Genomic DNA, 27,288 nt, shown 5'->3' with positions numbered 1-27,288 from the left:
GTGAGATGACTTGGATTTGGGCCAGACGGCTAGACAACGAGGGCACTGCCTAGAATTTTCCTAGACCAAGCCCGTTGTTCATCGTCCAGTTGACTTACGTAGATTTTGACTGCACTCGCGCTGCAACACCGCAGCTCTATAGCTCTTTCTTTGCCCGCACGCTCGATCCCTCTCCAAAGCATCCCAGAAAGTACAGCGACCTCACAGCAAACAAGCCCGCCGTCACAGCAATGTTACCCCAAGCCACTGCCGTCCAGCTGCCTACGTCCGCAACCCCATCCCACCCCATCGCCCATGCCGTCACGGCAATATGGCCGATGTCGCCAAGCCACAGAGCAGCCAGATACGCCTTGACGGTCTTGAGCTCGTCGGTGGTGTTGAGGATGAAGAGTCCCAGGAACCCGAGCAGAAGATAGGCATTGCCGAGCTGAAGAGCTAGCACATGCTCGCTGGGGAGGAGATCGTGCGCTTCTTCTGGAGACGTAGCGACTTGAGAGGATACAAAGAATGCTGGAGCAAGGAAGGGGCCCAAGAAACCTCCGAGGCTGCTGCCGTATTAGAGGAGAGAAAGACAAGAAATTAGGAATTACTGACAGTGAGATGGGCTCAAAGATAGTGAAGACAAAACGAGGAAATAAAGGTAGAGAGGATGCCATTTTTGCTGCACCACGGTGTGGTTGATTTAGTCATGTCCATTGTTGTCGCCAGTATTATGGGCATGGTCAGACCTACAGCAGATGCCAATTGTCGATCGGACAGCAATCAAATCAAACTACAATGAGATATGACCGAGAACTGTGAAACAGGAATGTCAACGCTACTGTAAAACGATTGTTCTGGCTATATATAGAGCTGTAGGTGTGCTGGTGACCATCGGAAGGTTGGCCAAACCCGATACTTTGCTCTCCGAAAGCCTCAATCGCAGCGACTTACGTATATTCAAGGTGGGTTGAAGTCAAGATTTGATGAGCTCGTGAGTGGATGTCCGGGCGATACGATGACGGGATCGCACAGATAGAAACTGGCAGAAGCTCGGCGGGATCGCCGTCCTTGCCCCTCATGACACCTGCCAGCCAGGCTAACATACAGGCCCACCACCGACTCTTCCCTTCTTCCCTGCTCCCAAATTCTGCCAGCGCATGCCTTCGTCTGCCCGCGCACACAATTGACCTTGTCACTCTCGACGCCTCCAGCCTGTGTATCTTCGACATCGCCCAGCCCCTCACACCACCGCCCTTCTCCACAAACCCACCCCCGCCCCGCCTACGACGCTCGCCCTGCTCGGCCGCCCTACCGCCGCCGCCGCCGCCTCACTCGCCCATCCACGACACCCTTCGCTGCGACTGCCCTTGCGGCCTTGAGATAGGCTCTCCGACATCGCCTCTGCGCCTGCCCGAAGCGATCCGAGGCTTCTGCCCAACGATACCGTCTACGACAACCTCATCCATATACTTCACCCTCGCACACCCGGCACAATGCAGTCGCTCCCTGAGACCCGCGCCCAGACGTACGAGGAGCTGTACGGGCCGCCCGAGAACTTCCTGGAGATTGAGGTAGGCACAGCACCAGCAGGCGCGGCGGCGCAACCCCCGATCACGCACCCATCAGCACTGCCCCGCAACAGCGCGCCGCGCCACGCAGCCCAACGAAGCACCACTCCGAAGCAAGCAAACGCACTTGCAAACAAGCAGCAAAACCCCCCACTGACACACGCGCGCGCACAGGTCCGCAACCCGCAAACGCACGGCGTGGGCCGCGGCATGTATACGACGTACGAGATCAACATGAAGACGAACATACCGGCATTCAAGCTCAAGCACTCGACGGTGCGGCGCCGCTACTCGGACTTCGAGGCCTTCCGCGACATCCTGGAGCGCGAGTCGGCGCGCGTCACCATCCCCCCGCTGCCGGGCAAGGTCTTTACCAACCGCTTCTCCGACGACGTCATCGAGCATCGCCGCGAGGGCCTGCAGCGCTTCTTGCAGATAGTTGTTGGCCACCCGTTGCTGCAGACGGGCTCGAAGGTCTTGGCTGCTTTTGTGCAGGGTGAGTTGTCACACACACATACTTTCTCCCTCCTCTCCGTTTCGACCATATTCCCCTCCCTCTTCTCCGCATCCATCCCCTTCACAAAGTCCCACTCGCTAACTCCCGTCCCCCACGCGCACACAGACCCCAACTGGGACCGCAACCAATGGTAAAAACCCCGCCCGCACGCACCCAGGAACTCAATCACCGGTGTGGGGAGAAAGAGATGAAGGGAGGAAGGGAAGACGAACGGACAGACAGACAAACAGACGAGCCTCCTCGTCTCTCGAGAAATACCGCGTGGGCGCCGCTTCTTCTCTGATATGTATGCTGCAAGATACCCTTATTACTAGTTGGCTGCTCGCGGGAGGGAGGTATGATGGATGGGAGGTGAGCGGTGGAGGAAGGAGAAAGGAGGAAGTAGGAAGTAGGACGGAGAGAAAAGCAAGGAAAAGCAAGGAATAGGGAATAGGGAGGAAGGCACCAGGAAGGTTGGCGACGGACGGACAGACGGACGGAAGTGTAAACCAGAACGGAAGTGCCTGCTGGATTGAGAGCGCGAGCGCGAAAGAGCGAGAGCGAAAGTGAGAAGGCGACAGAAGTTGTTGTTGAACACGATTCAGATGCGGAAATGACAGATTCATACATTCACATTCAAATTCACACATGCATGGCCATTCGCATACCCGCATACCCGCATACTCGCATACCTATACCTAGGACATTTGCACGCACGCACGTACATAAACGCATTCAGTTCATATACTCTACACAAACAGCACCTAGACCCCTCCTTCCCCTCCCCCCTCTCCCCCACCCCCACCCCCATCCCCACCCCACCCCCCCAAAACCAAACCCCTCCAAAACAGGCCCCTCAAGATCCCCACAAGCGGCACGCCGCGCCACGTCCCGCGCGCGACATGCAGCTGCAGCAGCAGCGCGAACAGGCTCGCCGTGCTCGAGACCCAGAAGGCGCGCACGGCGGCGCGCGTCTCGCGGCGGATGTTGACGTGGCGGTGGGCGAGGTGGTAGAGGAACGTTAGCGTCTGTTGCGGGGGAGCGAGCGTTAGCGAGCTTGTGTGCGATGGCGATGGTGGTGTGGGAGGGTGGTGTAGGAGAGGGAGTTTGTGGCAGCACTCAACTCACACTGGCAATGCAGATCCAGGCCGGCAGCAACAAGCGGGCGTCGCGCGTGGCGCCCGAGAGGTGCAGCCACCAGGACGTGGTGTAGACGTTTGTGATGCTGAGGGTGAAGAGGCGCACGAGCGTCGCCGAGGGCGTGTAGTTCAGGAGCCTGATGGGGTGGGGAGGGGGTGGGTTAGTTTGATTGTTTTTGTTTGCGTGTTTGGGGGTTTGTGTTGTGGGGGAGTGTGTGTTTGGTTGTGGGAGTATGGAGGTGGGTGAATGTGGAGATCGGGGAGGAGTGACTTACCAGCGCGACATGAGGCAGTCGGCAAAGTAGAAGGAGAGGTAGCCCGACGCCGTGCACTGCAAAACGGGGAGCGTTAGCGGGATGGCTCGTCCAGTTGCGCGCTGCGCTGTGCTGCGCTATCCATCTATCCATCCATCCATCCATCGTCATGGCTGCTTCCAGCAACACCCCAAGAACAGGATAGGACACACTCACCCAAAGCATGGCCAAAACCACCTCCGTAAGCGCCAGCCCGTCCTCCAGCTCGCCCAATTCACCCCCACTACCACTACCAGCAACACCCCCTCCCGCTCCCGCTCCCCCTCCCCCACCCATCCACGCCCGCCAAACCAACCACCCGCACCGTCCCCACCACCACACCGGCGGCCCCGTCGCCAGCGCCCGACACAGCAGCAGCGGGACATGCCATCTTTCCTTGACGCCCAACAAGACCGCGACCTGCGGGTGCAGCGCGCCTCTTGCCTCTGGGCGCTCTGCGTCCGCCTCTTTCTTCTCTTGCTGCTGCTGCGCTTGCAACTGCGACTGCGACTGTGTCTGCGCCTGCATCTGCTGCATCATAGGGTGGTTTGCGCGGCGCTCGGCCGTCGCTGCTGCCGCGGCCGCTATGGACACGGACGTCGAGCGCGAGCGCGACGTCCCTGTCGCCGAGAGCGCGAAGACGCCGTCTGGGGGGAGGGAGTTGGAGGGGAGGGAGCGCTGGCGCTGGCGCTGCTGGTGGCGCGGGTACTGGCGCTGCTGTTGGTGTTGCTGGGGGTGCTGGTGCTGATGGCGGCGCCGCCCCAAAAGCGCAGGCGACGCTGCTGCAGCCGGCGGAGAAGAAGGCGGCGGCGGCGGCGCGCAGTCCTCGGCAGCTGCGACCTCAGCGTAACAAGGCGGCGGGGACGAGGGCGGCGGGAAATGCGACAGCGACAGCGGCAGCGCGGGCGCCGAGGCCGCGATGCCGTTCAGGGCCGGGCGCGCGAACTGTGGTGGTGTTGGCGGGAGCGGGTGCTGGCCCTGCGGCGGCTGTGGCCGACTGTTTTTTTTATGCTGCGACGTCATGGCATGCGATGGGTACCTAGGCCCGTACCTTGGGCAGGCGGGGAGGTGGGTAGGTAGGGACGTCTTTCCGCGGGCGTGCGCGCGCGTGTGTCTAGGCACCTAGGTAGCTGCCTCGTGCAGGCAATTGGCCTAGTAGCGGTTTTCTGCGGTATGCTAGACCTCTCTTTTAGGCCCCTTGCGGACGGGACGGTGCTGCGGCGAATGGGAGGTGGTAAACAGAAGCAGCAGCCAGCTCTTTGCACGTCATTGAAGGATCGGCGCTAGCTAGGTAGTCTCCCAAGAGCAACGGCGTACGAGCGTCGAGGCAGTCGAGAGAAAGTCGAGGCAGCAATAGACAGGAGTCGAAGCAGCAGCAGCCAAGAGCCAACCCAGCAACAAGCAGCCAAACGCGCGAGATATAACTCCCAACCCAAGCGGGGGTCGAAGGAGAGGAAAACAAAAACAAAACAAAAAACGAACAAGCCCCAAACCCGCAGGGTCCACGGTCCACGGGCAGCGGAACGGGAATGCACGTACAGTACGTACGTCGCGGACGCAAGCGTCGTCGACAAGCGTCGTAAGCACAAGAGAGCTGTTTCAGACAGGGCAGGACGGCTCCGTGCCAGACGCCGGCCGGACACTCGTACGGTGCTGTGCAGTGCCGTGCAGTGCGTGCGTTGTGCGAGCTCGGATAGGTGGGTATGTAGGCACGAGTTCCCTGGCCTAGCCTACTCGTGCGTGCGTGCAGTGCGTGCAATGCAATGCGAGCAGAAGGCAGACTCGCAGGCAGACTCGCAGGCGGAGGCGGAGACACGGCCGAGATACGTACGTACGTACCTAGGTATGTAGCGGGATGGTTGTTTGCGGCTTGCGGCAAGGGGGGAGACGGATGGATGTGCAATGTGCAATAATGAGCATTCCCGTCGCCTTTCCCCGGGTTTTGCGCCGCGCTGGTGCTGCCTGTAGGGCTTAGCGCCAGGGTCTTGCCGTGCCGCTGCAGATCGGGGCAGGGTGGAGGGGAGAGGAGAGAGAGGGCTAGGGGGCTAGCAAGATCTCGCGAGCCGTTATGTATACGGTAGTGTTACGCCCGTCACCGTGAAGTGAGGTTTGTCGTCTTGCGGGGTGGTGATGCTTCTATATACGGAGGGGACGAAGAGACCTAGTTCAGATATGCAAAGCCTGTTCACCCATGCCCAGGGCTCGGACTGGCAGCTAGCTAAGGAGGGCTCCGTAGGGACTGCTTCTGGCGTGCCCCGTCTTGTTAGACGGTGCATCTCGGGTCGCGGTGACGGGCGTTAGTGGAGTGTGCCTAGTGTCTATGTATGTATCCCCGTCTACTGTACAGTGGCTTTTTTGTTTGATACGGAAGCAATTACCGTAAGGACCTTCACTGCGCCTCGATCTTATCGATGCTCGTCTCGTTCACCAGCCCCCACACGCGCCACGGCTCCTCCTTGGCCATCCACATCCGCCGCTGCAGCACCACGTACTCCTTCAAGTTCTTGGCCTCGAGCTCCCTGACCTCGGCGCTAACCTCGCCCTTGTCATCCACGGGCATGGGCTTGCCCGCCCGATCCACCAGCGTTTCCTTGCCGGTGCGGTCCTTGCGCGCGTACGCCCGCACCAGGCTCTGCCGCGACTTGATGCGCACTACCACCTGGCGCAGCCCGCACGGCTTGTCCTTTGGCACCCCCGGCACCGGCACTTTGACCGCGCAGTCCGACACAATCCGCACCTTGGGCGTGCCGTGCAGCGTCCATGTTATGCGCTCGTTGGGGGAGCGCGCGGCGATGCGCTTGCTGAACGAGTCGAGGAGGCCGTCGGTACAGATGCGGGAGAGCGTGTGCACGTCGCCTCTGGTGCGCGCCGCGGTGTCAGATTCCGGCTCGCTTGCTTGCTAGCTGAATGGGTGTGGGTGTGGATGGGGTCAATTGACTTACTCCGCAAATGCGCTGTACATCTCCTTGAGCAGCCCCGAGCCCAGGGCCGGGACTTGTCGCCTCGAGAGCTGCGGCCTAGGCTTCCCGGACCGCGAGAAGAACTTCCACACGACAAGACTGCGCGCGGCATCGTCAGCTCCAATCTCAAGTCCACCACCAAGCTCCCCCAGTATCCCTCCCAATCCCCCACCCCAGCACCTACCTCAGCGTATTCTGGAACTTGCTCTTCACCCACGCCTTCTCGACCGCAAACCTCGCCTTCGCATCGAACAACCCGGGAAGATTCGCGCCCGTCGGCCTCACAAACGTTCCTGTTCTCACATGAATTAGCCCAATTCACGCAATCCAATCTTCACAACCCCAATTCCCCAATCCAACCCCAATCCCCAACGCCCCAACCCCCCAATCGCTCTTTCAAAAAAAAGCGTCACAACAAAACCCAAACAAAAACAAAAAGACACACACGCACCAGGCAACAACCCCATATCATTCGGCACCGACATCATCTGGCCCTTCTGCTGCGTGCGAAAACTCGGCGTCGACGGCCGCTTCTGCATCTGCTCCATAGCGCGCGCCGTCGGGTCTATGTCTGCGGCCGCGGCACGGGTCGCGGCGAAGGTGCGCGACTGCTGCGACGGCAGGAGCTGCTGCGAGAGCAATTGCTGCGATGGCCGCAGCTGCTGGTACCCCGCGGCCCGCGGGCGGAACGCAAGACGTGCCGCCATTGTCGTCGACTGTTTGTTGTCGTCGGCGTCGACGTAGTCGGCCTCGTAGTCGTAGTCGGAGGAGAAGGCGCGAGAAACGGCAGGAGCGGCTGCCTAAGCCAATGGCGGAGGAGAAAGCTGGAGCTAGGAGGAGGCGGCGGCGCGGGTGGGCGGACGGCCGGCGGTCGTGGTCCTGGTCGTGGTCGCGAGAGCTTCAATTGCCCTGCTGCTGCGTGGTGCCGATGATGGCAGAAAAGTTCCCGGCACGGACCCGCGCTCGCCGAATGCTCCGACTGCCCGACTGGCGGCGTGTCACGTGCGGACGGCATGACGTGCGTGCGTGCGTGCGTGCGAGGTGCGAATGAATGACGTGGTTGTGATTGGTCAATGGCTCGTGGTGAGGTTTTGTGAGGAGTACGGGCACGTCTACCTAGGTTGGTTTTATTTAAGGGGATGGGTAGTAAGGCAGAAAGTCCTCAGAAAAAAATACGATTCGGGTTTTTGTACATATTCACATATTCAAGCAATCCGCCTCATTCCCCCTCTCCCCCACACCGCGAAACATAGTCCCTCAGCCCCATCAAGCCCAACCAAACCGCCTCCTCGCAGCGAATCGTCCTGCTCCCCTGATCCGGCACCAGATTGACCCACGCATCGAACATGTCGCCGACATTCGCGCCCGTGACGCCCTTCTCCCTAAGCTCTGGATCCGCATTCGCCGCGACCTCCAGCCCCGCCACGCCGCCAAACACCAACAGCAGGTGCTCGAACCTGTCGGGCAAGCGGGGCGTGCCGTCCCCATCCTCGTCCTCGCCCTTTTTCTTCCGCGGCGCCAGTATCTGCGCAAGCGTCGTCCCGCGCTCGCTCGTCCCCACGCTGAGATCGTAGCCCCCGTCAAAGGGGCACTCGGTGAAGACGGCGCTGAGGCTGTCCGCCTGCCGCGTCTGGTAGCCCCAGAAATAGCCCGCCTCCTCGCGCGGCGCGGCAGGGCCCACGGCTGAGGCTTCCAGCTCCTCGTATGCGCCTGGATCCTCGGTGGCCGCGAACTTGAGCGTCACGCGTGTGTGCGCTGGGATTGTGGCGCTGATGGGGACGGGGTAGGGCAGCCCCGCTTCCACGTATGTCGTTGGTGCTGGGGCGCCGGCGGTCGTGTCGGCCGCGTTGGCTTGCCCTTTTTTGCTCTTCTTCTTTTTCGACGACGACGATGATTGCGGCGTCGGCGGTGCGTGGTTGTTGTACCCGCCGTACTCGGCCGCGTCCAGGACCACGCCCTCGCGGTACTGGCACCACTCGTCGGCGCGCAAGTGGTGCGGCATATCCAAGCTAGGCAGCGTGCCAGCGGTGCGCAGGTTCGGGTGCAGCGGGAAGAGCACCTTGCGCAGATTGGGTGGGGTCTCAAGGTAGGACAGGACATGGTAGATGAAGTTGTCCGGGTCGGAGAAGCCCGTGTAGCCCGTCTCGGCGTCGTTGTAGTGGCGGTAGTTATCGCGGCGGCCCTTGTCGTGCCGTTGGCTCTGCCCGTCGTTGAAAATGACGATCTCGTCGACGCTGAACACGGCTGCGGCGCGCGCGATGGCGCCCGCCATGGCGGTCTTGAGGTCGTGCGATTGCGCGCTTGCCGTGCTGTCAGCAGAGACATTGCAGGAACTGCGTTTGTTTCAAAGAGCCGTGTTTCGGGAGCTTACTTTGCTATGATGCTGCCCGGAAGCGCGATGCTCAGGGTATGCGACCTCCCGCGCCTGGGCTTGTAGACGGCCGTCGGCTTCGTCGTGTCTGCGCCATCGCTGCTGGCCGGCGCGGGGTCTTGGTGGAGGACGACATTGGCGCGCTTGCGCTTCTATGCAGGGCGTCAGTAGGAGTCGCGGCAGGGCGTCGGACGAGGCGTACCTTTGAGTTAGTGTGCGAAGCCATTGCTCGCTGTCTCTGCGCCGCGCGACGTCAGAAAATGTTGCGTCCAGCCCTGCCGCTGCACGGCCCCGGATCAGCACAGGATCCCAGCGCATGGGATTGCGGCTAGCCAGGCACTCCAGGCAACAACGCCGACTTCTTGTGTCTCTGATTTCTACATTCCCTCTCCATACTCTTTTGTACCTGCAAACATGTCTTCTGGTCAAGAACAAAAGACGTACGTGAGCAACGGCGAGGTGGTTGCTAGGTATGTACAATAATCTGGGAACCCGCCGGCGGTCTGACCGTTCTCCGCAGACCCCCTGCCTCGGTGCAGATCAAGCGCTATGCCGACGACATCATCGTCTTCCTCGTCCTCTACTTCACCACTCTCTTCTCGGTGAGCTGCATCCGAGATTGCGAGATACGCGCGGTATCTAATCAATCGGCAGATGGACTCGTACGCTGCTGCGGCCAACTCGCCCTTCAGCAGGCGCAGGGAAGACCGCGCGTGGTCCGGGAGCGCGAGAGCCGTCTCGTCTGCCCCCGCGCCCGGCTTGCCGCCAAACGGCCGCTACAACGGCGCGTACAGGATGGCTCGGGAAGGGCATCTGGGGGGTGGTGGCGGCGGCGCTCCGATGCCAGGTCCTGGCTCCTGTCGGAGCTGCTGCGCGACGTCACTTTGATAATTGCTCGAACCGTCCGTGTTGTACTCTTATGGACTTGCGATAAGGCATCATCATCTCATAAGGCGGTCAATGTCACTTGACGGTGCCGGATGTTAGTCAATGTATCGAGATTGAGATAGGAAGAATACAGAGGTCGTAGGACGCATTGGCGCATAGATGTCCAGAACAGGTTTGCATGACGAGCCGGGTCCGCATGGCAGCAGAAGACTAACTGAGCGCAGGCAAGGCGGTTCTATACGAGGTGGCACTCGGGCTGCATCTTGTTGTTGCACCACCCGCTACCGTGGTTCGCTCGACCTCGAGCTCTATGATCAGATAGCCACTACCGCATTTCCACGCCTTACCACCTTCCACCTCGCACGCTTGGCTCGCCGCGGCAATGGCCTTCTCGAATTAGCTCGCCAAAGTATCGCGCAGACTTCACCACGACCGAACTCAAGCCCACACTCTCTTTCTCTTTCTGCGCAAACTCTTTATTCCTCCACGGCAAACGGAGCCCCGAAAATGTCTAATATAATGGCAACCTCCCCGCACATGCAGTCGCTGGCTCTGGCGCGTCTCCAACGAGCCCAAGCCCGCCTCCAAGACCTACATTCAGACTACTCGACCGAGCCGTCCTCCTCACTTGAGCTCTCGCGCTCGCCCAGCCGTGCCACCAGCTCCGTCAAGCGCACCCTCTCAAGCGCCGTCAGCAGAATGAGCGCCGCGACGAGCATCTCCTCGGCCGACCCTGACCAAGCATGCTCACGCGCCGCCGCTGCCGCCGCCGCCGCCGCCGTCGCGCATGAGGAAGAGGAACGGCCCGAGCCGGACCCCCGCGCTAAGGAAGGCATGAAGCTGCTGCGCTCCGCACAAGACCGGCTCCGCGACCGCTGCAGCTTCGAATACGACGACGTCGTCGACAGCCGCAAGCAGCCCATCACGGCCATGCACGACGGGACGACACAGCAGCAACAGCAGCCGCAGTCGCAGCCCCGTCCGCCCGCCCTAGCCACAACACTCGACGCCACCTTCGACGAGCCGTACACCGCGGCGCCGGACTTTGTGTTCGGCCCCTTCGCCGACGAGGCCAAGCAGCACGGGCAGCACCACCAGCACGACTCCTCGTACCAGATTTTCCCACGGCCATCGGCGCTGCTCGCGCAGGCAGCGGCACCACCGCCCTCCCCCTCGGCCGACTCCGCCGACCCGCGCGATGCGGACCGGGCGCTTGCGCGCGCGCGTGCCCTCGCTCGCGGCACGTTCCGGATGCTCGTCGAGGAGGCGAAGACGGAGCCCCGCTTGAAGCCCATCCTGTACGCGTACCGGGACCGGGTGATGCGCGGGCGGGAGATGTGGCGGCCCGAGGACTTTGACGAGATATTAGACCGGGCCGAGGAGGTGATTTGGGGGCTGGTGTGCTGAGACTTGAGAGGGCTGCTGGTGGTGCTGAGTGAGTGATGGTTACGGTATCTGGGATGGCGTTTTATGGGCTGGATGGATGGATGGGCTTTGGGGGTTTTTCGTTTTGCTGCCATTAGGTTGCGATCCTGGCGCGGAGGGACGGGTTAGAGTAGGGAGAGGAGGGGGGTTATTGTTGCTATTCTTCAGTGCTAGCTATGTATGTATGTATACCTAGGTTACTCTTGGTCGGGCGGGCGGTTACACCAGCCTCGACTAGGCCTGGCTAGCGGGCTCGACGGACGCGTGCAGCGGGCAGCGTGTGCGGCGTTGCGCATCTATAGCTTATTCTGCTTCTTCTTTTTCTTCTTCTTCCATGGCAAATAGACAATCAAGCATACACACTCACTCTCGGGAACCCAGAACTCATACTCGCACACGCAAACTCAGAAGCTTCCATACCTACCTGCGTCGAACACGCAGCTGCCCGGCTTCCCGGTTGCATCCCCCAACGACCCGTTGCAAAAGCAAAAACGGCCGATGGGTCTGATGTGATGGAACAGATACATAGTTGAACGGGCCCGTGGATCGCAGACACTGGCTCGTTTCCTTTTCCGTTTCGCAGCACGCGTTATGCCACGCCGTGTTTTGCCGTACTCGGTATCGAATACATTATCTCCGCAGTAGCACCTTGATTGCTGCGCCTACTGTAGTACCTCGCGCTTCGACACCTCCCACCCCTCAGTGCTTCGATGTTTTGGCCTTTTGACCTTTTGACCCTCAACCAACCTCAGGCCGCTGTCGCTTGCTTGTTACTTGTTATTTGCGTGCAAGACGAGCTAGGTCGCTCACTCACTCACTCCCTCCCTCTCCCCAGCGCAGCGCAGCCCTCACACGACCCCAAGGAATCAACCACCATCACCACCACCATGATCGCAGCCAACCAGCCAGCCAAGTGGTTTCAGCACCAGCCCCCCGGGCCCCGGCTCTCACGGCCGGAAGCAAGGTTTAGCCACTCCTCGTACAATAAGGTTTGCGCGCAGCGGGGTTTAAGGTTGCGCGCACGTTTTGCGCTGGGCTGGGCTTGGGGGCGCGCTTGGCTGCTTTGGGCTTGGTACGCGCTTGGGTGGGCTGTGCGGCTGCGGCGTGGGTTTGGGGTGGGCTATTAAGGTAAGGTTGGTTGCTTGGGGGTTTGATGCGTACGGCCGAAATGCGCAATGGGGTGCGGGTGAGGGTGAATTAATTACAGGTGGGTAACCTTGCGCTCCTTTGGTGTGTTTCTTGTGCGCCAGGCCGGGTCCTCTGTGACCGGGCAGCCTCTCCCCATCCTCTATCCCCCACAGCCCTATTTACTTACACCCAAACACACACACATCTATCCCACACAACCCCATCCACGCCCCAAGCAAGCATTTTCCCAGGACCTACCTACCTAGCAAGCAAGCAATCCTCCCTTCCAGCCTCTCGTATCCCAGCCCGAGTCGCCCGCTCCTCGTGCGTCCAAACAAAGTTCGCCCCAAACGCCGCTGCCGCGTAGCGCGTTTCCTGATCGGGGGCGAGCGCCGCGAGGTCCTGGGCGCCTGGGCGCGCTGATCTGATCGGCGGTGCGGGTCTATGCCTGTGCCTGTGCCCGGTTTCTTGATCGGGTCTGGCCAGAGGGGGAGGGGAGATCAGCTGCGTGGGTGGGTGGGTGCGCGTAAGGGCTGGTGCTGCTGGGGCGTATGAGCTTGTTGTGAGATTACCTAGGTGGTGCTGAGGGGAGCGTGGTGGGTATATAAACTCGTGGACTGCGTGAGGAGGAGGAGAGCAGACAACAGCAGCAGGCAGACTGGTTCAGCTCTTCGTTCTTTGATTTCAGCATCAGCAGCAGCAGCGCACTCTCGTTCTTTACAACTCTTTCTCCTAATATCGCTCACTTCGTCCCACTACCACCACCACCACCCACACAGCAACAATGGTCGCCACATCCCTCACCACCATCCTGGCGCTGGCCGCCACGCTGGGCGCTGCCGCCCCCGTCGCGCTCACCTCCTCGTCCACTGAGACCAGCACTGAAAGCAGCACGCTCGCGGCGCGCGCCCCGCAATTCAGCTTCCCCGCTATGGGCAGCGGCAGCAGCAGCGGTTTCGGCTTCCCGAGTGCCTCGACCGGCAGCACCGGCAGCACTGGCAGCACTGGCAGCACCAGTGGCTTTGGCTTCCCGTCGACGGGCAGCACCGGTAGCAGCAGTGGCTTCGGCTTCCCGTCCTACGGCACCAGCGGCACCAACACTGCCTCCAACACCGCCTCCAGCGCGGCCAGCACCGCCAGCACCGGCAGCAGCAGCAACACCGCCAGCACCGGCAGCGGCTTCAGCATGCCCTCGTTCTCCGGCAGCGGCAGCAGCACCGCCAACGACATCACCAGCCAATCCAGCTGCAAAGGCACGACGCTGATCTTCGCGCGCGGCACCACCGAGACGGGCAACATGGGCAGCACCGTCGGGCCCGCACTGAGCACGCAGCTCTCGACCGCGCTGTCCAGCGACCTCGCCACCCAAGGCGTGACCTACGCCGCGGACGTCAACGGCGCCATCCAAGGGAGCATCTCGCCCAAGACGGCGCAGGGCGCGACCACGATGGCGAGCTTGACCAAGGACGTCGTCGCCCGCTGCCCCGACACCAAGGTCGTGCTGGCGGGCTACTCGCAGGGCGCCCAGCAGGTGCATGGCGCGCTGATGAACTTGGACGGGGCCGCGCTCAAGGCCGTTGCCGCGGTCGTCACGTTTGGCGATCCCTTGTCCAAGACTGCGTTCCAGGGCGTGGATGCCGCCAAGACGAAGGTCTATTGCGCTACCGGTGATCAGGTCTGCGACGGCATGTTTGTGATTACGGCGGCGCACTTGTCGTATGCGACTGCGAGTGTGCCGGGCGCGGTGGACTTTGTTAAGGGGCTGGTTGCTTAGGGCGTGGGCTGTGTGGTTGTCTTGGTGGGTGGGGTTTTACTGCTGGCGTTTGATGTTTGGGTTTCTTGCCGAATGGGTTCGAGATGCAATAGTTACGGTTGTGCTTCTCACCTGCTTTTATGCTCTCGCGCGCTCTGCGCTCGTGCGTGTGCTCCTTGACCGTGTAAAGCTATATCTACCTCCTCTTCTTACGGAATAAGTCTTAAACAGATGAAGACAAGTTATCGCAACGAGCATTCTGCCAGTTAAAGTGAGGAGCGGATTCCTTTTTGAAAGGCATTGCATAGAGCCAGCTTGGCATGGGATTAAAGCCTTTCGTCGGGTCAGATGAAGGCGCTCCAAACACAAGAAACCGGTACCTGAGATGGTGGAGACGACTCCTCCAAAATGAGAAGCCGTGTGATGAGGTGGATGGACACAGTACCGTCAGGCCGCAGCGGGTGCTGGTACGGAGAATCGGACGAACCCGGGACGGACTTCGAAAGTCAGATAAGCGTCACAACGGGATGGAAGCGCTGAGGCTTGTCAGTGTCCCTCGCTGGCATCGATACGTATACCTTACCCTAATGTCGATACTCGTCATCATCTCTGCCGCGCGGTACTCATTCACATGTAGGCCGCCCATGACCTCATCCATTTGCTGGCCGGGAGCTCCAAAAGACGTGCTCGTTGAAACACCCTCTAAGATGTCCTTCATCCGACCCGGCACGGAGAGAATAGGACATGGAACCAGTAACCGTCGTGGAGCCTTTTCTTCGGCAAGCGTCTTCATTTATACACCCTCCCCTCCCCCCTCCCCCCTCCCCAACTCCCCCAAAACACGCCCCACAACCCGCACCTCCTCCGCGCCCGTCCGACAGCACCCCCCCACCCACCGCGCGCCCTCGCCCCACCACTCCCGCACCCGCTCCGCAAGCACCGCGCCGCCGCCCCGTGAGCCCCGCCACGCCTTGCCAGCGGCATCCCACGTCTCGCCGCTGTTGGGGTAGCAGAGCAGTGGTTTGCGCGTTGTGCGAGCGTCTGAGTGCGGTTGGTGCCGCCGCAGGATGCGCAGAGTGCGTGTGACGAGGTGCGGTGCGATGCAGTTGGGCCCGAAGGCGGTAATGGAGGGGGAGAGGGTGAGGAGGTGGGAGAGAGGGGCCAGGGGGCTGCCATCAGCGAGGACGATGGCGTCGTCGTCGTCGTCTTGCTGCTCGCATTCATTGCGCTCGTCACGCTCGTCACGCTCGTCACGCTCCCTCACGCTCAGCCCCACCCAAGCCCTGACACCACAAAACTCTTTCTCAAGCAAGCGAACCACTACCGCCACCTCCTCCGCACACGGCACCGTCTCCAGCGCCAGCAGATCCACGCCCGCGCCCACCAGCGCCCCAATCCGTCCGCGATGGAACGCCCGCAGCTCCGCCGCCCCCACCCGCGCCCCGTACGCCCCCGTGTACTCGCTCCCATCCGCCAAGCACGCGCCATACGGCCCCAGCGACCCCGCGACAAACAGCCTCTTCCCCAGCTCTTCCTCCCGCGCTGCCCGCTCCGCAAGCACGCGCTCTCGCGCCTCGTGCGCTAGCCGCACCGCCGTGCGTATTAGCGCCGCGTTGTCGTCTTCACTGTTGCCCCCGTTATCCTTCTTGTCCTCAGCTCCGTCCCTCTCGCTCACAGCCCCAACCTGGTACGTAGCCGTGGTCGCGACCTCAGCCCCCGCGCGGAAATACGCCTCATGCACAGCGCGAATGGCGGCGCGGCCGTGCGGCGTGCGCAGCGCGGCGGCGGACCATTCCGGGGTCGAGAGGTCGAGGCCGTGGGAGGTTTCGAGGGCGGTGGCGAGGGCGGCGTCGAGGGTGAGGGCGTTTGGGAGGGGTGGCGGCGGCGGTGGCGGTGGTGTGCTCATGTTTTTTTTTTTTTTTTTTGTTTTTTGTTTCGAGATGCGTGGAGGTTGGTGGTTTGTGTTTGGTGGTTGGCGGGGTTTGGTCCGACTCGCTACTCTACGTCCCCGCCACTACTCCGTACCGCTGCAGGCTTTCGTGCCTGAGGCATCCACTCCACCCCGCGTTCCGGGACTTTGATCCCGCTGCTTACTTACACCCACCCATGTCTGTCTCCCTGTCTGCATACATAACACTTACATATGCACCCCGCCCCTACCCCAGCCGTCCGTTCGTCCGCCGGCGCAGCGGCTCGCCGCGGACTGCTCGCGGAAAGGACATGTAGAACCCGACGTCGGCTGCTCTTTCTTTGCTGCAAGAAAGGGAGTAAGAAGGCGAGCGGGAAGTGGCAGGTTTGGCGCGAGGTAATGCTTGCGCTCTTTGTCGGGAAGTGGGCGAGATGGTCAAGCAGGCTGTTGGATTGTTTAGTGCTGTACTGATGACTCCGGGTTGAGGTTTTTGGAAAGAGGGTTGGTTGTTAGACGCCCCTTTCTGGTAACAGATGTAGGCGTCTTTCCGGTTTATGTAACGATGGACCGTCGCGTCCCGCGTGGCGGTATTTGGAGTTTCGGAAGACTTACCAGCTGGTGAAGCGAAACGACGGAAGAGTAACTGCCTGGACAGGAAGAGCCGAAACCTCATCAGCAGCGCCTGGATAGAAAGAGCTCGGAGTTGCGGAGAATAAGATCAATCCTATTGCCGAACTAACCTTGAAAGATGTTGCACTGGAGAATGAAGTGGATGTTTAGTTTCTCGGATAGGAAATAGGACCACATACCGTCGCCCAACCATATTCCACAGGTTAGCTCCAGCCCATCAGCTTAGGTTCTTTGTGGAAGCCCAGGAGTCTGTCAGCAAAGGCACCGCTTCTGTCTTTGTAAAGATTGGGCACATTTGGCTCAAAGACCACAATCTTCAAATGCTCCTGCTTCCGAATATGGACTTAGACTCATTTCCTGTTTGAGCGACCGGAAGCTGGAGATAGTCAGTGTGTGGAATCAGCCCGCCAGATCAACACAGGTGATTATAACAATCGTCGATATTGGGAGATTATACCAGCATCCGAATCGATGTCGATGGAAGGATACTTGCCCGTTTACTCCCGCCGCAGCTTGAGTGCTATTTCAAAAGTCTTTCCTTGTCAGTGGCCAAGTTCATTCCAGCGTATAACGCATCCCGATTTCCTCTTCTTCTGTTAATGATTAGTCCATTCCTTTCAATACGTCTTTTCGCTAGGCCCATTATCGATGGTAGGCTCGCCGTCCTTAAGAGCGCTTTCTGGGGCCAAGCTGCGAGACGCCAACGCTCTGAGCTGCGCCAGCACAAGCACAAATCCACCAGAAGCCTAGAGCTTGTTCCACTGTGCCTGCGTTCTACCGCAACGCCCGAGCACACTGTCATGGGAGCCAAACAGATCGAAGAGGTGGAACAGTACTTTCGGAAAACCACATGAAAGAAATTCTCAGGAGGATTAGGTACGTGATGTGCCCGATGCATCCTCACAGAAGCACAAAAGGCTTTCGTCAAGGGCATTCTGCGAGTTAATTTGAGGCTGACACGACGGTGATCGCTAACTCAGCGGCAATGGTCTTCAAGCCTTTTCTTGGGCGCGAGCAGCTCTTCGAGCGCGGGCAGCTCATGGAGAAGCTGATTCTGCTTAGGCAAGGGCAGCCCAGACATACCGCATATGCCCTATGAGCTCGCGGACGAGGCCGGAGGAACTCTGGTCTTGCAAGCCGTTGAACTGCATTGGGGCGCTTTTTATTCCTCTTTGCAGACCTTGCTGGTACTTCGCGGCTCCCGCTAACGGCTAAGGAGACATAAAGCGCTTGATACCTCATCCACGAGATGGTCCGGAAGATGGTTACGACTCGGACAGTAGACGCGGTTTTCGTGTAATCTCTTTCTCGTAGTCGGGACAGCTTGATCCGGATGGATTGTCGCGTAATACCTCCGAGTACATTGCTAAAATTGAAGTGCAGATAGGCTGACAACATAGAGTCGCATCGTCCGCGTCATATATAAACTCTGTCTTCATCCCCGAGAGCATAAACTGGATATCCTGGCAAACTGCAATTGCCCGGGCAATCCGTATCCGCTATTTGAACACCACTTCTCTAAAAAGGGGTACGTGGGTGTGTGGTCCAATTGTCCTCTTCAACAGCTCCATCACACCAGAAAGAGCCCGATCACTCTCTGAGGGATACAGCTTTTGGAAAACAGTATCAGCCCCAAGGAAGGTCGATTGTCACCAACATACTATGATTGTGCCCACCAGCATCGCCTACAATCGATGGTTTCGCCTTCTCAGCCTCACATCAACTAAACCTCTGCAGTTTGCCCGGACATCTGTCTTGGCAGTTGTAGAAACCCTCTGTTCCACCCTCTTCCGTTTTTCTTGTATTTCTGTCGTCCTTCGGATATGGCGAGGTGTCGTCCCAGCCCACTCTTGTTATGAGAATTGCTGTGAAGAACCGACTCTTTATAGGCTTAGCGACTGGTAGGAGCGGTATGCGGGCCCAGATATCATCTCTCTCGACCTTAGGTATGGTGCCCCACAAAGACGTCTTCTTCTTCCGGAGTAGTATGGGTAATTGCTGCTTTGTTCCGGGTAAGGCTTCTTCTCGTCAATAGGTTCTTGACGGATGCCTTTTGTACTTTCGCAAAGAACGCACGCTGCTCAGCCGGACCTATTATCTTCTTAGCCGGCATCGATGCCTATAGCCTCGTCGAAAGCCGTCTTCCCTTTGTCGGTCGATCCTTTTGCTAGTCGAGTTCGTCAAAAGGGTGTCGTCTATTCTGAAGTCGAAAAGAACAGACTCGTAGTCTGCGTTGTCGCGAAACTCCCTTGTAGACGTCGCGCAATCGCCTCTATCATTCGAGCTCTTTCACTATAGCGTTTCGGATCTGACGACTCGGGGCGTCCTATCTGTGCATCCCACAGTCGGTGCCTTGGATGTCATTCTTGGAATAGATATCAGTCACTCCGGACTGGTTGAATGGTCTACACAACCAAACAACCAAACAAGCCCGCGCTCCCAAAGATCAAAGCCGCATGTATGTACATACATACACCCAAGTCATTACAAGCTACGTCGCCAGTCCAGCACACCCATTCTCTCAAGGGCTTACAAATAATTTCATACCCCTATACACCCGTCTGCCGCACGAGTACCGAGACCAAATGATACAAATGTATCTTCTCATCCCCATCCGCCTAGGATAATCCAAACGCTCGTCCCCTCGTATACCTCCCTCATCTTTTTACAAGTCCTCGCGTATCCTCCTGCTTTTCCGTTTATACCTCTATACACTATCACCGCTCGTCTTTTCCCTAGTCCATACGCGTGGATATATGGCACCGTCGAAGGTAGCGTTAGAGCTGTTTGTGTCTGGTTAGGAAGTACTTCGTAAGTACCTAGAGGAATCATGTTTAGTATACAATCAAGAAGCAAGCCTGATCGAACACTCAAGAACCCCAAAAGCAAACAGTCCAACAAGCATATATGATATAAAACTCCAATTCATAATTGCCATCATCTCATAACCTACGCTCCTAAAACCCAGCAAAAAAGTAAAGAAAATAAGAAAAACGCCGCCCAATGCCATCAGGGTATCAGTGCAACACCACCACCATACAAACTCACTAAACATTCCCCGCCCCCACCAGCCCATCCCTGCGCATCCCCCCCAGCGCCAACTGCTTCATAACCTGCTTCTCCTCCTCTCCCGAATTATCGCCAAAGACCTGGTCCATCTCCTCGAGCGTACGGCCCTTCGTCTCAGGAACCAGGAAATACGCCCACACAGCCGACAGCAGGCACATGACCGCGAAGAAGACATAAGTCCCGTAGCCTGCCTGAGCAATCATCGTCGGCACCACAACGCCGACAATGAAGTTGCAGAGCCAGACCACCGACGTCGACAGCGCGACGCCCTTCGCGCGCGTCGCGTTCGGGAATACTTCTGCTGGCAAGGCCCAGCCCAGAGGGCTGTATGACGCGCCGTACACGAGCACGTAGACGTACGCCATGGCGCTCGTGGCCCAGCCGGCGGCCGTGTGTGAGGCCCAGTCCGAGCTGTACAGTCCAACGAGTACGCTCATGATGATATACGGCAGTGCCATGCCGAGCCCGCCGTAGATGGCCAGTGGGCGCCTTCCTACCCGGTCGATCAGGAAGAAACAGAATGCCACACCCACGACCTGCGCCACATTGAGTGTTCCCGACAACACTAGCGACATGTCGTCACTCTGCCCTATAGATCTGAAAAGGGTAGGAGCATAGTAGATAAATGAATTTATTCCGGAAAATTGTTGAAAGAAGGCAACTCCTACGCCGACGGCAGTACGGCGCCAGCTCTTCTTCTTGAGGAGGTCGAGCCACTCGAGGAGTTCCAGCTTGAAGCCGCGGGCACCGGGGTGGTGACGCTCCTTGATGACCTTCTGGAACTCGACCTCGGCCATGATGCCCTTGAACTCGATCTGCACGCGGTCGTCTGAAGGGGGCAGGCCACGGAGACGGGCCAGAGACAAGAGCGTGTCCTCATGGCGGCCGCGCAGCGCCAGCCAACGCGGCGAGTAGGGGAAGAAGTGGATGCACGTGCCGAGCAGAATGGCACAGACCATCTGCAAGCCAAAGGGAAGACGGAACGAGATCTCGCCAGTCATGCCGCTACGGGCTGCGTTAGCTTGTGTTCATATGCATGGATCGACAAGAGGGAGCTTACCGAGTGGCGTAGGCGATCCAGTAGGCCGCAAGGACACCGGTCACGATCGAGACGGACTCGAGGACGAGCAGCGAGCCACGGAGGTTGGGAGGCGCAATTTCAGAGATGTAGAGGGGTGCACCGAGGGCTAGGGTGCCGACACCGATGCCTCCAATGAAACGGCCAACGACGAGAACGGCGTAGTTGGGTGCAGCCGTCTGGATGATGGCGCCGATGCAGAAGATAACGACAACAAAGCTCAGTGCCCATTTCCTCGAGATGCGGTCGGCCAGGGCGGGCATGAAGAAGCAGCCCAGGAAGGCGCCGAGCTCCAGCATGGCTGTCATGAGGCCAGTGTAGAAGTCTCCCGTGGTCTCGGGATAGGCCGTATGGAACTGGTCCATGACATTGATAACGGAAATGACACCCTGGTCGTAACCAAAGGAGAAGCCGCCAAGTGAGGCCAAGAAAGCGGCGCCACAGACATAGGGCGAGGCGATGATGCCCCGGATGCCACCCGGACCGTACGAAACGTCCTCGGCAAGGCGTTCCGGGAGATCGACGGTGTGGATGGCCTCGATGTGCTCAAGGTGTTCGGGGCTGTCGAGGGACTGAGAGCTGATGCTCTTCTTGTCCACCTCTGCTTTCTCCGAGAGCGGCAGCGCCATGATGGGAGGTTCTTTCTGAGATACCAGACGGGAAGTGGTAAGGATGAGAGTGCAAGCTGAGTAATTGAGGCTTGGAGTTGCAGATGGCGGTGGTGAGGATGGAGGCGAGAATTGAAGCAGGACATGGAGGATTTATATGGACGACGGCGGGCACCATTAGGCGGCATATTGGTTAACATCCGTTGCCGTAGTGGCAGCAACATCCGGCTCAACAGTGGAGAGGCCCCTGCAGTCTGGGGTTCGCCAAAAGCCAGTTCGCATGGACGCGGATTGGCCGGGTATGACGTCGCAATGCCGGGGGTGGAGCCGGTGGATCGTCTGGAGATGCGGAGAGAGCTGCTTGCTCGGCCCAACTCCCTCGCCAACACCCCAGCTTAACATGCGTCGGCGGGCCTTTTGTGGGGCTGACAACTGCTGCCAGCACTGCACGTGATTCGACGCGACAGCCGTAACTACGCTGTTGGGAAGTTCGACCGTCGCGGGTCCAGCTGACTGCTCGCGGTGCGGATGAGCTGTGTGGTGCTTCTCCCCTCACGCACACGCGTGTCGCGACTTTTCCAGCGCCTTCGCTGCGGCATATAACGCGCGACCAGACGTCACTCGGCGACGACGTGCAGTTTCAGGCCGGCCCTGGGATGCAGCGACAGTGACGTCGCGACACGCACTGTTGTTTGTTCTGCCAGGCGGCGTGCGCGTGCTGGCGGATGGAGGTTTCTGGGCGTCGCGTTGTCACGCTACTCGTCCATGCGCGCCGTCATTGGCGCAGCTGCCCGGTTTCGCGCCAACGAGTACATGCGGCTCTGAGCATGGATGTAGGTAGGTGAGCCTCAGCCGTGGTCCCTTGGTGCTATCGTTTGCTCCAATTTCCACATGTCTCTATTTCCGTGCTCCTTCTCTTTCTCGCCACCCAAATATCTCTCAGTGTAATTGTTACAACCAATCCACCTCAGTCAATTTTCTCACATCTCCTCTTTTTTTCCCTTCGGGTGTACCTGGCCGTGGCTGAACTTGCTGCGCCGCGTGCGTTCCGAGGCGCTGATCGTCCAGCCCTAGACCGGCAGGCGACTTGCCCGCTCTTCCGCTTCAGGAAGGTTGGGCCCCAAACGCCGACGCCAGGGTCCTACGGGTCGGTGTTTGAATTGCTCCTTCGTTTCATTTCCCGATGGGTGGAGATTGGTTGATACGAGTGGTGGCTGCTCCGCAATGTGCATGCTGCTACTGTTTCGCGTTGCTGGACACCGGATACTCCGTACTGGATGCTGGAGGCCGAGTGCTGGATGCCTGAGGTTGCTGGTTGGGCCGCGCGCGTCGCTGTTGATGATCTGGGGAGGGAAGGCGGGAAGGTGGACGGCGAAGCGCGCCTGCTGCTCGGGTAGGTAACTAACTGCGACACCATCACCAACATCATCACCACAACAGATCGTTTCCACCGTGAAATCATCTGTCTCCAGTCTTTCGCAGCACGCACGCAATCTCTATCTCTATCTGTCCTGTCTCTCTTTCTTGCTCATCTCGTCTCGTTTCTCATCCGCGCGATCCGTACCCGTCCTCGTCGGCGTTTGATGCTACCCGCATTGCCTCATCACTACTACCATCATCCACCACCGCCACCAAGACGCTCCCGCCGCCGCCGCATCCGCCGTGGCCGTTATGGCCACCCATCCTCAAGCCTCGAGTCGGAAAAGGCTGCAGCCCAACGAACTTAACCCCAACCCAACCCAACAGGATGCAACAGTCCCCGCACGCCCAGCGCCGCGCACGCGAGAGAGTTCCCGACCAAACCAACAAGAAGCCGTGCCTGCCTATCAATGCTCTAGGCTCCGCCAGTCAGGACGTCGGGAAAGCAGGGTTTGCGGCTGCCTCGCTGCGTCATGACGGGCTCCGCCGGCTCACGCCCCTTTCTTTCCGTCCGCTCTAAGCTCTCGTTCCGTGTTTCCCCGCCAATAACCCCTTACCCTTATCCATAGGTACCCAATACTCTTCCATGCCGATACCCATCTGTCTCCCGACTCACTGGTGACCTTGTCCCGATCACACTGCCGCGCGTTATTGTGCGCAGTGCGCGGCGTCCCCGCTCTATACGCCCCCGCTCTTCTGCACTGCTCCCTGCGACGGAGGCCGAGTGGTCTGGACCGGGTCCAGTTGTTCGACCTTGCTGAAACGGTCTTGCTCGACTTGAGCCTTGACCCGCTCGGGACGCTCACCCACTCATATCTCGCCGTGGCTACGTCGGTACTCGAGGACGGACCCCTCGCACGGTACAACACTTAAGTGCCGCCGCTGATGCTGCGCCCTTATTCTTCTGGCTGGCCGGTGAGCCTGCTGGCGCACGTCCGCCGCCACTGATGCGCGCCTGCACTTTTGCACACGCACGTACTGCGCACGGACAGGAAGTAACACTGACGCACTGAACAAGCCTGATCTAGGTACCCGTCTACTCTTCCCTCATTCCTATCTCTTCGATTTCTCCTTTTTCTCTGGCTACCACTCTCTTCTTGGTGCCGTCAGGCAGATATACGTACACGTGGTCGGATAGGGGTGGGTAGTATATCAGAGAAATGGAGAAGGGTGGGCGGCTACGGCGTACATATTGGTAAGGAAGGAGAACGACAATGAATAAGAAGAAGGATATAACTATTGGACTGGTTGGCTAGTTTGGTGGATGTGGAACATGGATACGTGAGTAGGTGGGTGGATGGACAGACGAACGTTGTAAGCCGGGCCTGCATGCAATCCAGTACGTCGAAGAAAGGGCCTAGAATATGGTAGATAGATATCAAAAAGCATGCAACAAAAGATAGGAATGGCAAACAAGCACCGCAAGGTGTAGGCAAACAATGGTTAGGGTGTGTTTGTGGTAATGGGCGAGGAACGAGTTGTTTGCTTGCTCGTTTGTTCTCCGGCATCAATGGTTTTATTCGCGAAACTAAGCCACCCCTCCCTCTTCGCTCTTTCCTCACCACCTTGCTCCTCCCTCAACTCTCTCTCCCCCATCAATCGCTTAATCTCCAGCTGCTCAACCCCTCAACATCTCAACTCAGCTCACCACGTCTCTCCCACACAACCCTCTCCCCCCTGCATACCCACCAGCACCACACCCACCATCACCGCAGCTCTTTCCAAACCCAAACCCGAACCCAAACCCAAACCCATGCCCACGCCCGAACCTAGCCCTTTGCCCTCGTACGTGCACCTCTCCACAGCTTGTCTCTGCTCTTCGTCACCGTGGTCGTCTTTGCCGTCGGCAGCGTCGTCTTTGCCATCGGCAGTGTCGTCTTTGCCATCGGCAGTGTCGTCATCGCCGCCGTCCTCCTCCCCCTACTCGTCCTAATTCTCCTCAGCCACCACACCAAGCGCACCCCCCTCCTCGTCAGGCGCATAGCAGCTCAACTCAGCTCCCCGGGCAACGATGTCAGGAGCGCAGGTCGTGATAAGCGGTGTTTCGGGGCAGCCGCAGCAGCAGCTGCTATTGCCGCTATCGTAGGCATAGCCGCACGCACACGCACACTCCTCACAAACCTGCGCAAAGCACGCATCTGCCGTCTCGCTGCCACCATCGTTACCCCAATCGTCACCCCCATCATCATCATCGCCCCCATAGCCGCTATCCCCGTCGTCGTTGCCCCCACCACCGCTGCCCCCATCGCCGTTGCTCCTCTCGTCGCTGCCACCCCCAACAACGCCCTCAACAAGCGCGCACAGCATTTCTATGACGGCGAAGAAGACACCTAGCGCTAGCAGCACGTAGAGTAAGTCGCGGGAGAGGGTGAATGCGAGGGTGGTGCTGGTGGTGCTGTATTCTTGCATGTGCGTGTAAATTTGTGTGTGGGTGTGCGCGTATGTGTATGTGAGGTACATGAGGGTGTCGGGGGCGGGGTTTGATGCGGATGAGGGGTCTGGATTGGTGTTCATGGCTGGGTTGTGGTGTCTTGTCTTGTCTTGTTCGTGACCGTGATCGTGGTCGTGGTTTTGTAGCGCCTTCAGGCGGAGAGCAAGTAAAGAAGTGTATGTATGTATGTATGACAGAGAGCCGATACTGCAGACGCCAGTGCTGGCACAGGGAGAGAGTAAAGCCGCGCCAATATACGCGCGCAAGACAAAGGCCTGAAGCAGCATACTTCTCGTCGTTGCTGCACGAGAGGAAAACGCGCGAAGCTTCTCTTCTCCGCTTGTAAATAAGGCACGGTGAAACAGAACAACAGCAAACAGAGAACAGTGTAAGAGCAGAGATCGGTGTTTCGTATTCACGGCACAATGTGCCCGGGGATGTTGTACAATACTATTCTACAGACGTTCGGGGAAGACTTGGGCGGCGGGGCGGCGGCAAAGGGTCAGCAGCAGGGCGGCGGAGACCGGCCATCTCCTCCCACCACTCAAATCCACGCTCCCTCCTCGTCCTTCTCCTCCACCTCCTGATGATGATGATGGTGGTGGTGGCGGTGGTGGCCGTCATCATGGCCGTCGTCGTCGTCATCATCGTCATCATCGTCGTCGTCGTCGCCGTTCTCGTTGGCGCTCTCATCGTCGTCCTCCTCGGCGGCGTGGTAGTGGTGGTCGCCGTCGTCATCGTCGTCGTCTTCCTCCCCCTCCTCCTCCACCGTCTCCACCACCTCCTCTTCGGAGTACGGCGGTGGCTCGACGTACGGCGGAGGCGGCGGCATGCGGAACGTGACCACCAGGGACCGCGCCTCGGGCGACGGCTGCGGCGAGGGACGCTGGGACGGCGGGTGCGGACGCGTGGGCGGAGGCGGGGGAGGCGGGCGCGTGGGTGGAGGCGGCGGGGGAGGCGGAGGCGGCGTGAACGACGCCGTGGACGACGCCGTGGTCAACGCCGTGGACAACGTCATGATAGACTTCATGATAGACGTCGTCTCAGAAGGCGACGGCGGCGGCACGGGGAACTCGACCCAGTAGGGGGGCGGGTCGTCCGACACGGGATGGCTAGGGCCAGTCAGTAGTATTGTAAATCGTGAGAATCTGGCAAAAAGTTGACTTACCCGATGACCAGCGGGGGAGGAGGGGGCGGGCTGTCCGGCCTGAGGCGGGGCTTCTCCTTGGCCTTGCCGGCCTTCTCCTTGGTCTTCTCCTTGACGTTCTGTGACTTTCAGTAGATTGGGAACAGTTAGAACGAAGAGGCTTTGTAAGGTACCTGGTAGATGTCGGCCAGGGAGCGCTCGGCCTTGCGGAGGTAGTTGGCCGTCGCGGCCTTGGCCCGCTCGGCGGCTTGACGGATGGAGAAGGGCATTGTTGGAGCCCGTGATGGAGAAGCTTTGGAGGGAGATGAAGAAGTGGCAGCAGCAGCAACAGCAGCAGAAGGGCGCAGGCGCGGGCGTGGTTGCAGGCGCGGGAGTCGTTACGGATGCTGCTGTTGTTGCTGGGAGAGAAGTGAAAATAGAAAAGGGCGTCGGAGGTCAATAGCCAGGCCAGAAACCTGCAAAGCCGGCCGGCCTAAGCGAAGGCAGTCGCGGGCTGTTGGTGCGGTCGTCGTCCGCCCTTCTTTTTGCCCTTCCGCTCCTCCACCACCCACCCCCACCCCCTGCACCGCAACCAACAACCACCTTCTCCCACTTCGGCTCTTTGCCACATCGATCTTCTTTGCCTTCTTTACAACCTCAAAGTGAGCGCAAGTTGATAGCTTCAAGTGCGCGTGAGCGGATGCTCTTGGAGCTCGCTCACGCCGCTGCGACATCAACTCTGCCCAGTTTGACAACCCTTCGTCGCCGTTGACGGCAGCAACTGCGAAGGCCTTCTGCACCATTGCAAGAAGCTTTGCAAAGCTCCAATGTCACCCGGAAGGGCTGCCAAGCTTCGGCTGACAGTGGTGGGCTCTGTCGCCGGCGACGCGCTTTTGAGCCGCCAGCAAACCTCAGCCCACCACCTTGCAACGCCATCGCTACACGCCGCGGATGCAACCAAAAGAAGCACCTGGGCAAGCTTCAAGTGACTGCTGACGATATGACTGACCTTCTT

At 59.3% G+C, this 27,288-nt stretch overlaps 13 protein-coding genes and 1 pseudogene across 14 annotated transcripts; 5 read left to right on the top strand and 9 right to left on the bottom strand.

The window, feature by feature from the left end:
• Positions 1–136: 136 nt before the first annotated feature.
• K452DRAFT_294796 (uncharacterized protein) lies at positions 137–656 on the bottom strand (the record flags this gene model as incomplete). Its single annotated transcript, XM_033541745.1, has 2 exons — positions 137–545; positions 595–656. 2 exons carry the CDS (start codon positions 654–656, stop codon positions 137–139), a joined length of 471 nt encoding a protein of 156 aa, XP_033401918.1.
• A 136-nt stretch (positions 657–792) lies between these two features.
• Positions 793–1,343, bottom strand: K452DRAFT_107451 (uncharacterized protein). The gene has a single exon (XM_033534981.1). It carries the CDS (start codon positions 1,209–1,211, stop codon positions 930–932), a length of 282 nt encoding a protein of 93 aa, XP_033401917.1. The 5' UTR covers positions 1,212–1,343; the 3' UTR covers positions 793–929.
• Positions 1,344–1,475: 132 nt separating this feature from the next.
• K452DRAFT_324205 (uncharacterized protein) lies at positions 1,476–2,201 on the top strand (the record flags this gene model as incomplete). Its single annotated transcript, XM_033544688.1, has 3 exons — positions 1,476–1,553; positions 1,725–2,046; positions 2,173–2,201. The coding sequence occupies 3 exons, from the start codon at positions 1,476–1,478 to the stop codon at positions 2,199–2,201; spliced, it is 429 nt and encodes a 142-aa protein (XP_033401916.1).
• A 609-nt stretch (positions 2,202–2,810) lies between these two features.
• On the bottom strand, positions 2,811–4,501 carry K452DRAFT_294794 (uncharacterized protein; the record flags this gene model as incomplete). The annotated part of the gene is made up of 4 exons (XM_033541744.1): positions 2,811–3,074; positions 3,175–3,322; positions 3,461–3,516; positions 3,821–4,501. The coding sequence occupies 4 exons, from the start codon at positions 4,499–4,501 to the stop codon at positions 2,811–2,813; spliced, it is 1,149 nt and encodes a 382-aa protein (XP_033401915.1).
• A 1,301-nt stretch (positions 4,502–5,802) lies between these two features.
• On the bottom strand, positions 5,803–7,479 carry K452DRAFT_283480 (uncharacterized protein). Its single transcript, XM_033539781.1, has 4 exons — positions 6,890–7,479; positions 6,623–6,731; positions 6,421–6,537; positions 5,803–6,336 (listed from the first exon to the last, which is right to left on the bottom strand). Exons 1-4 carry the CDS (start codon positions 7,143–7,145, stop codon positions 5,868–5,870), a joined length of 951 nt encoding a protein of 316 aa, XP_033401914.1. The 5' UTR covers positions 7,146–7,479; the 3' UTR covers positions 5,803–5,867.
• A 148-nt stretch (positions 7,480–7,627) lies between these two features.
• On the bottom strand, positions 7,628–9,050 carry K452DRAFT_348788 (uncharacterized protein). Its single transcript, XM_033545555.1, has 3 exons — positions 9,012–9,050; positions 8,810–8,961; positions 7,628–8,738 (listed from the first exon to the last, which is right to left on the bottom strand). Exons 1-3 carry the CDS (start codon positions 9,033–9,035, stop codon positions 7,658–7,660), a joined length of 1,257 nt encoding a protein of 418 aa, XP_033401913.1. The 5' UTR covers positions 9,036–9,050; the 3' UTR covers positions 7,628–7,657.
• Positions 9,051–9,223: 173 nt separating this feature from the next.
• K452DRAFT_294792 (uncharacterized protein) lies at positions 9,224–9,697 on the top strand (the record flags this gene model as incomplete). Its single annotated transcript, XM_033541743.1, has 3 exons — positions 9,224–9,279; positions 9,330–9,411; positions 9,464–9,697. 3 exons carry the CDS (start codon positions 9,224–9,226, stop codon positions 9,695–9,697), a joined length of 372 nt encoding a protein of 123 aa, XP_033401912.1.
• An 80-nt stretch (positions 9,698–9,777) lies between these two features.
• Positions 9,778–11,280, top strand: K452DRAFT_107417 (uncharacterized protein). Its single transcript, XM_033534980.1, has one exon. The coding sequence runs from the start codon at positions 9,857–9,859 to the stop codon at positions 11,102–11,104; it is 1,248 nt and encodes a 415-aa protein (XP_033401911.1). The 5' UTR covers positions 9,778–9,856; the 3' UTR covers positions 11,105–11,280.
• K452DRAFT_107412 (uncharacterized protein) lies at positions 11,204–11,504 on the top strand. Its single transcript, XM_033534979.1, has one exon. It carries the CDS (start codon positions 11,303–11,305, stop codon positions 11,465–11,467), a length of 165 nt encoding a protein of 54 aa, XP_033401910.1. The 5' UTR covers positions 11,204–11,302; the 3' UTR covers positions 11,468–11,504.
• Positions 11,505–13,523: 2,019 nt separating this feature from the next.
• Positions 13,524–14,033, top strand: K452DRAFT_283477 (carbohydrate esterase family 5 protein). Its single transcript, XM_033539780.1, has one exon. The coding sequence runs from the start codon at positions 13,548–13,550 to the stop codon at positions 14,022–14,024; it is 477 nt and encodes a 158-aa protein (XP_033401909.1). The 5' UTR covers positions 13,524–13,547; the 3' UTR covers positions 14,025–14,033.
• A 343-nt stretch (positions 14,034–14,376) lies between these two features.
• Positions 14,377–15,939, bottom strand: K452DRAFT_263836 (uncharacterized protein). Its single transcript, XM_033538667.1, has 2 exons — positions 14,587–15,939; positions 14,377–14,539 (listed from the first exon to the last, which is right to left on the bottom strand). Exon 1 carries the CDS (start codon positions 15,907–15,909, stop codon positions 14,797–14,799), a length of 1,113 nt encoding a protein of 370 aa, XP_033401908.1. The 5' UTR covers positions 15,910–15,939; the 3' UTR covers positions 14,377–14,539; positions 14,587–14,796.
• A 3,394-nt stretch (positions 15,940–19,333) lies between these two features.
• K452DRAFT_315426 (uncharacterized protein) lies at positions 19,334–21,470 on the bottom strand. The gene is made up of 2 exons (XM_033543864.1): positions 20,672–21,470; positions 19,334–20,616 (listed from the first exon to the last, which is right to left on the bottom strand). The coding sequence occupies exons 1-2, from the start codon at positions 21,316–21,318 to the stop codon at positions 19,590–19,592; spliced, it is 1,674 nt and encodes a 557-aa protein (XP_033401907.1). The 5' UTR covers positions 21,319–21,470; the 3' UTR covers positions 19,334–19,589.
• A 2,890-nt stretch (positions 21,471–24,360) lies between these two features.
• K452DRAFT_340817 lies at positions 24,361–25,357 on the bottom strand (annotated as a pseudogene; the record flags this gene model as incomplete). The annotated part of the gene is made up of 2 exons: positions 24,361–24,636; positions 24,664–25,357. Coding segments are annotated over 2 exons (970 nt in total), but the record flags the coding sequence as incomplete, so codon positions are not given.
• A 226-nt stretch (positions 25,358–25,583) lies between these two features.
• On the bottom strand, positions 25,584–25,983 carry K452DRAFT_283474 (uncharacterized protein). Its single transcript, XM_033539779.1, has one exon. It carries the CDS (start codon positions 25,977–25,979, stop codon positions 25,692–25,694), a length of 288 nt encoding a protein of 95 aa, XP_033401906.1. The 5' UTR covers positions 25,980–25,983; the 3' UTR covers positions 25,584–25,691.
• Between the last annotated feature and the right edge of the window lie 1,305 nt (positions 25,984–27,288).

Source organism: Aplosporella prunicola, assembly GCF_010093885.1.
Source record: "Aplosporella prunicola CBS 121167 unplaced genomic scaffold K452scaffold_3, whole genome shotgun sequence".
In the NCBI taxonomy this organism is placed as follows: Eukaryota; Fungi; Ascomycota; class Dothideomycetes; order Botryosphaeriales; family Aplosporellaceae; genus Aplosporella; species Aplosporella prunicola.
Note: the sequence above shows the minus strand (reverse complement) of the source record. Positions and strands in the feature narration are given on the sequence as shown.

Excerpts from the sequence above, each read along its gene's own strand:
- K452DRAFT_107451 (XM_033534981.1), bottom strand. The coding sequence starts at position 1,211 with ATGTCGAAGATACACAGGCTGGAGGCGTCGAGAGTGACAAGGTCAATT.
- K452DRAFT_283480 (XM_033539781.1), bottom strand. The coding sequence starts at position 7,145 with ATGGCGGCACGTCTTGCGTTCCGCCCGCGGGCCGCGGGGTACCAGCAG. Across the intron at positions 6,538-6,622 it reads AAGTTCCAGAATACGCTGAG|TCTTGTCGTGTGGAAGTTCT; the intron begins GTAGGTGCTGGG and ends TGCCGCGCGCAG. Across the intron at positions 6,337-6,420 it reads ATGTACAGCGCATTTGCGGA|AGGCGACGTGCACACGCTCT; the intron begins GTAAGTCAATTG and ends GGCGCGCACCAG.
- K452DRAFT_348788 (XM_033545555.1), bottom strand. The coding sequence starts at position 9,035 with ATGGCTTCGCACACTAACTCAAAG. Across the intron at positions 8,962-9,011 it reads CTTCGCACACTAACTCAAAG|AAGCGCAAGCGCGCCAATGT; the intron begins GTACGCCTCGTC and ends CGCCCTGCATAG. Across the intron at positions 8,739-8,809 it reads CCGGGCAGCATCATAGCAAA|CGCGCAATCGCACGACCTCA; the intron begins GTAAGCTCCCGA and ends CAGCACGGCAAG.
- K452DRAFT_107417 (XM_033534980.1), top strand. The coding sequence starts at position 9,857 with ATGTCCAGAACAGGTTTGCATGACGAGCCGGGTCCGCATGGCAGCAGA.
- K452DRAFT_107412 (XM_033534979.1), top strand. The coding sequence starts at position 11,303 with ATGTATGTATACCTAGGTTACTCTTGGTCGGGCGGGCGGTTACACCAG.
- K452DRAFT_283477 (XM_033539780.1), top strand. The coding sequence starts at position 13,548 with ATGGGCAGCACCGTCGGGCCCGCACTGAGCACGCAGCTCTCGACCGCG.
- K452DRAFT_263836 (XM_033538667.1), bottom strand. The coding sequence starts at position 15,909 with ATGAGCACACCACCGCCACCGCCGCCGCCACCCCTCCCAAACGCCCTC.
- K452DRAFT_315426 (XM_033543864.1), bottom strand. The coding sequence starts at position 21,318 with ATGGCGCTGCCGCTCTCGGAGAAAGCAGAGGTGGACAAGAAGAGCATC. Across the intron at positions 20,617-20,671 it reads TGGATCGCCTACGCCACTCG|CGGCATGACTGGCGAGATCT; the intron begins GTAAGCTCCCTC and ends CGCAGCCCGTAG.
- K452DRAFT_283474 (XM_033539779.1), bottom strand. The coding sequence starts at position 25,979 with ATGCCGCCGCCTCCGCCGTACGTCGAGCCACCGCCGTACTCCGAAGAG.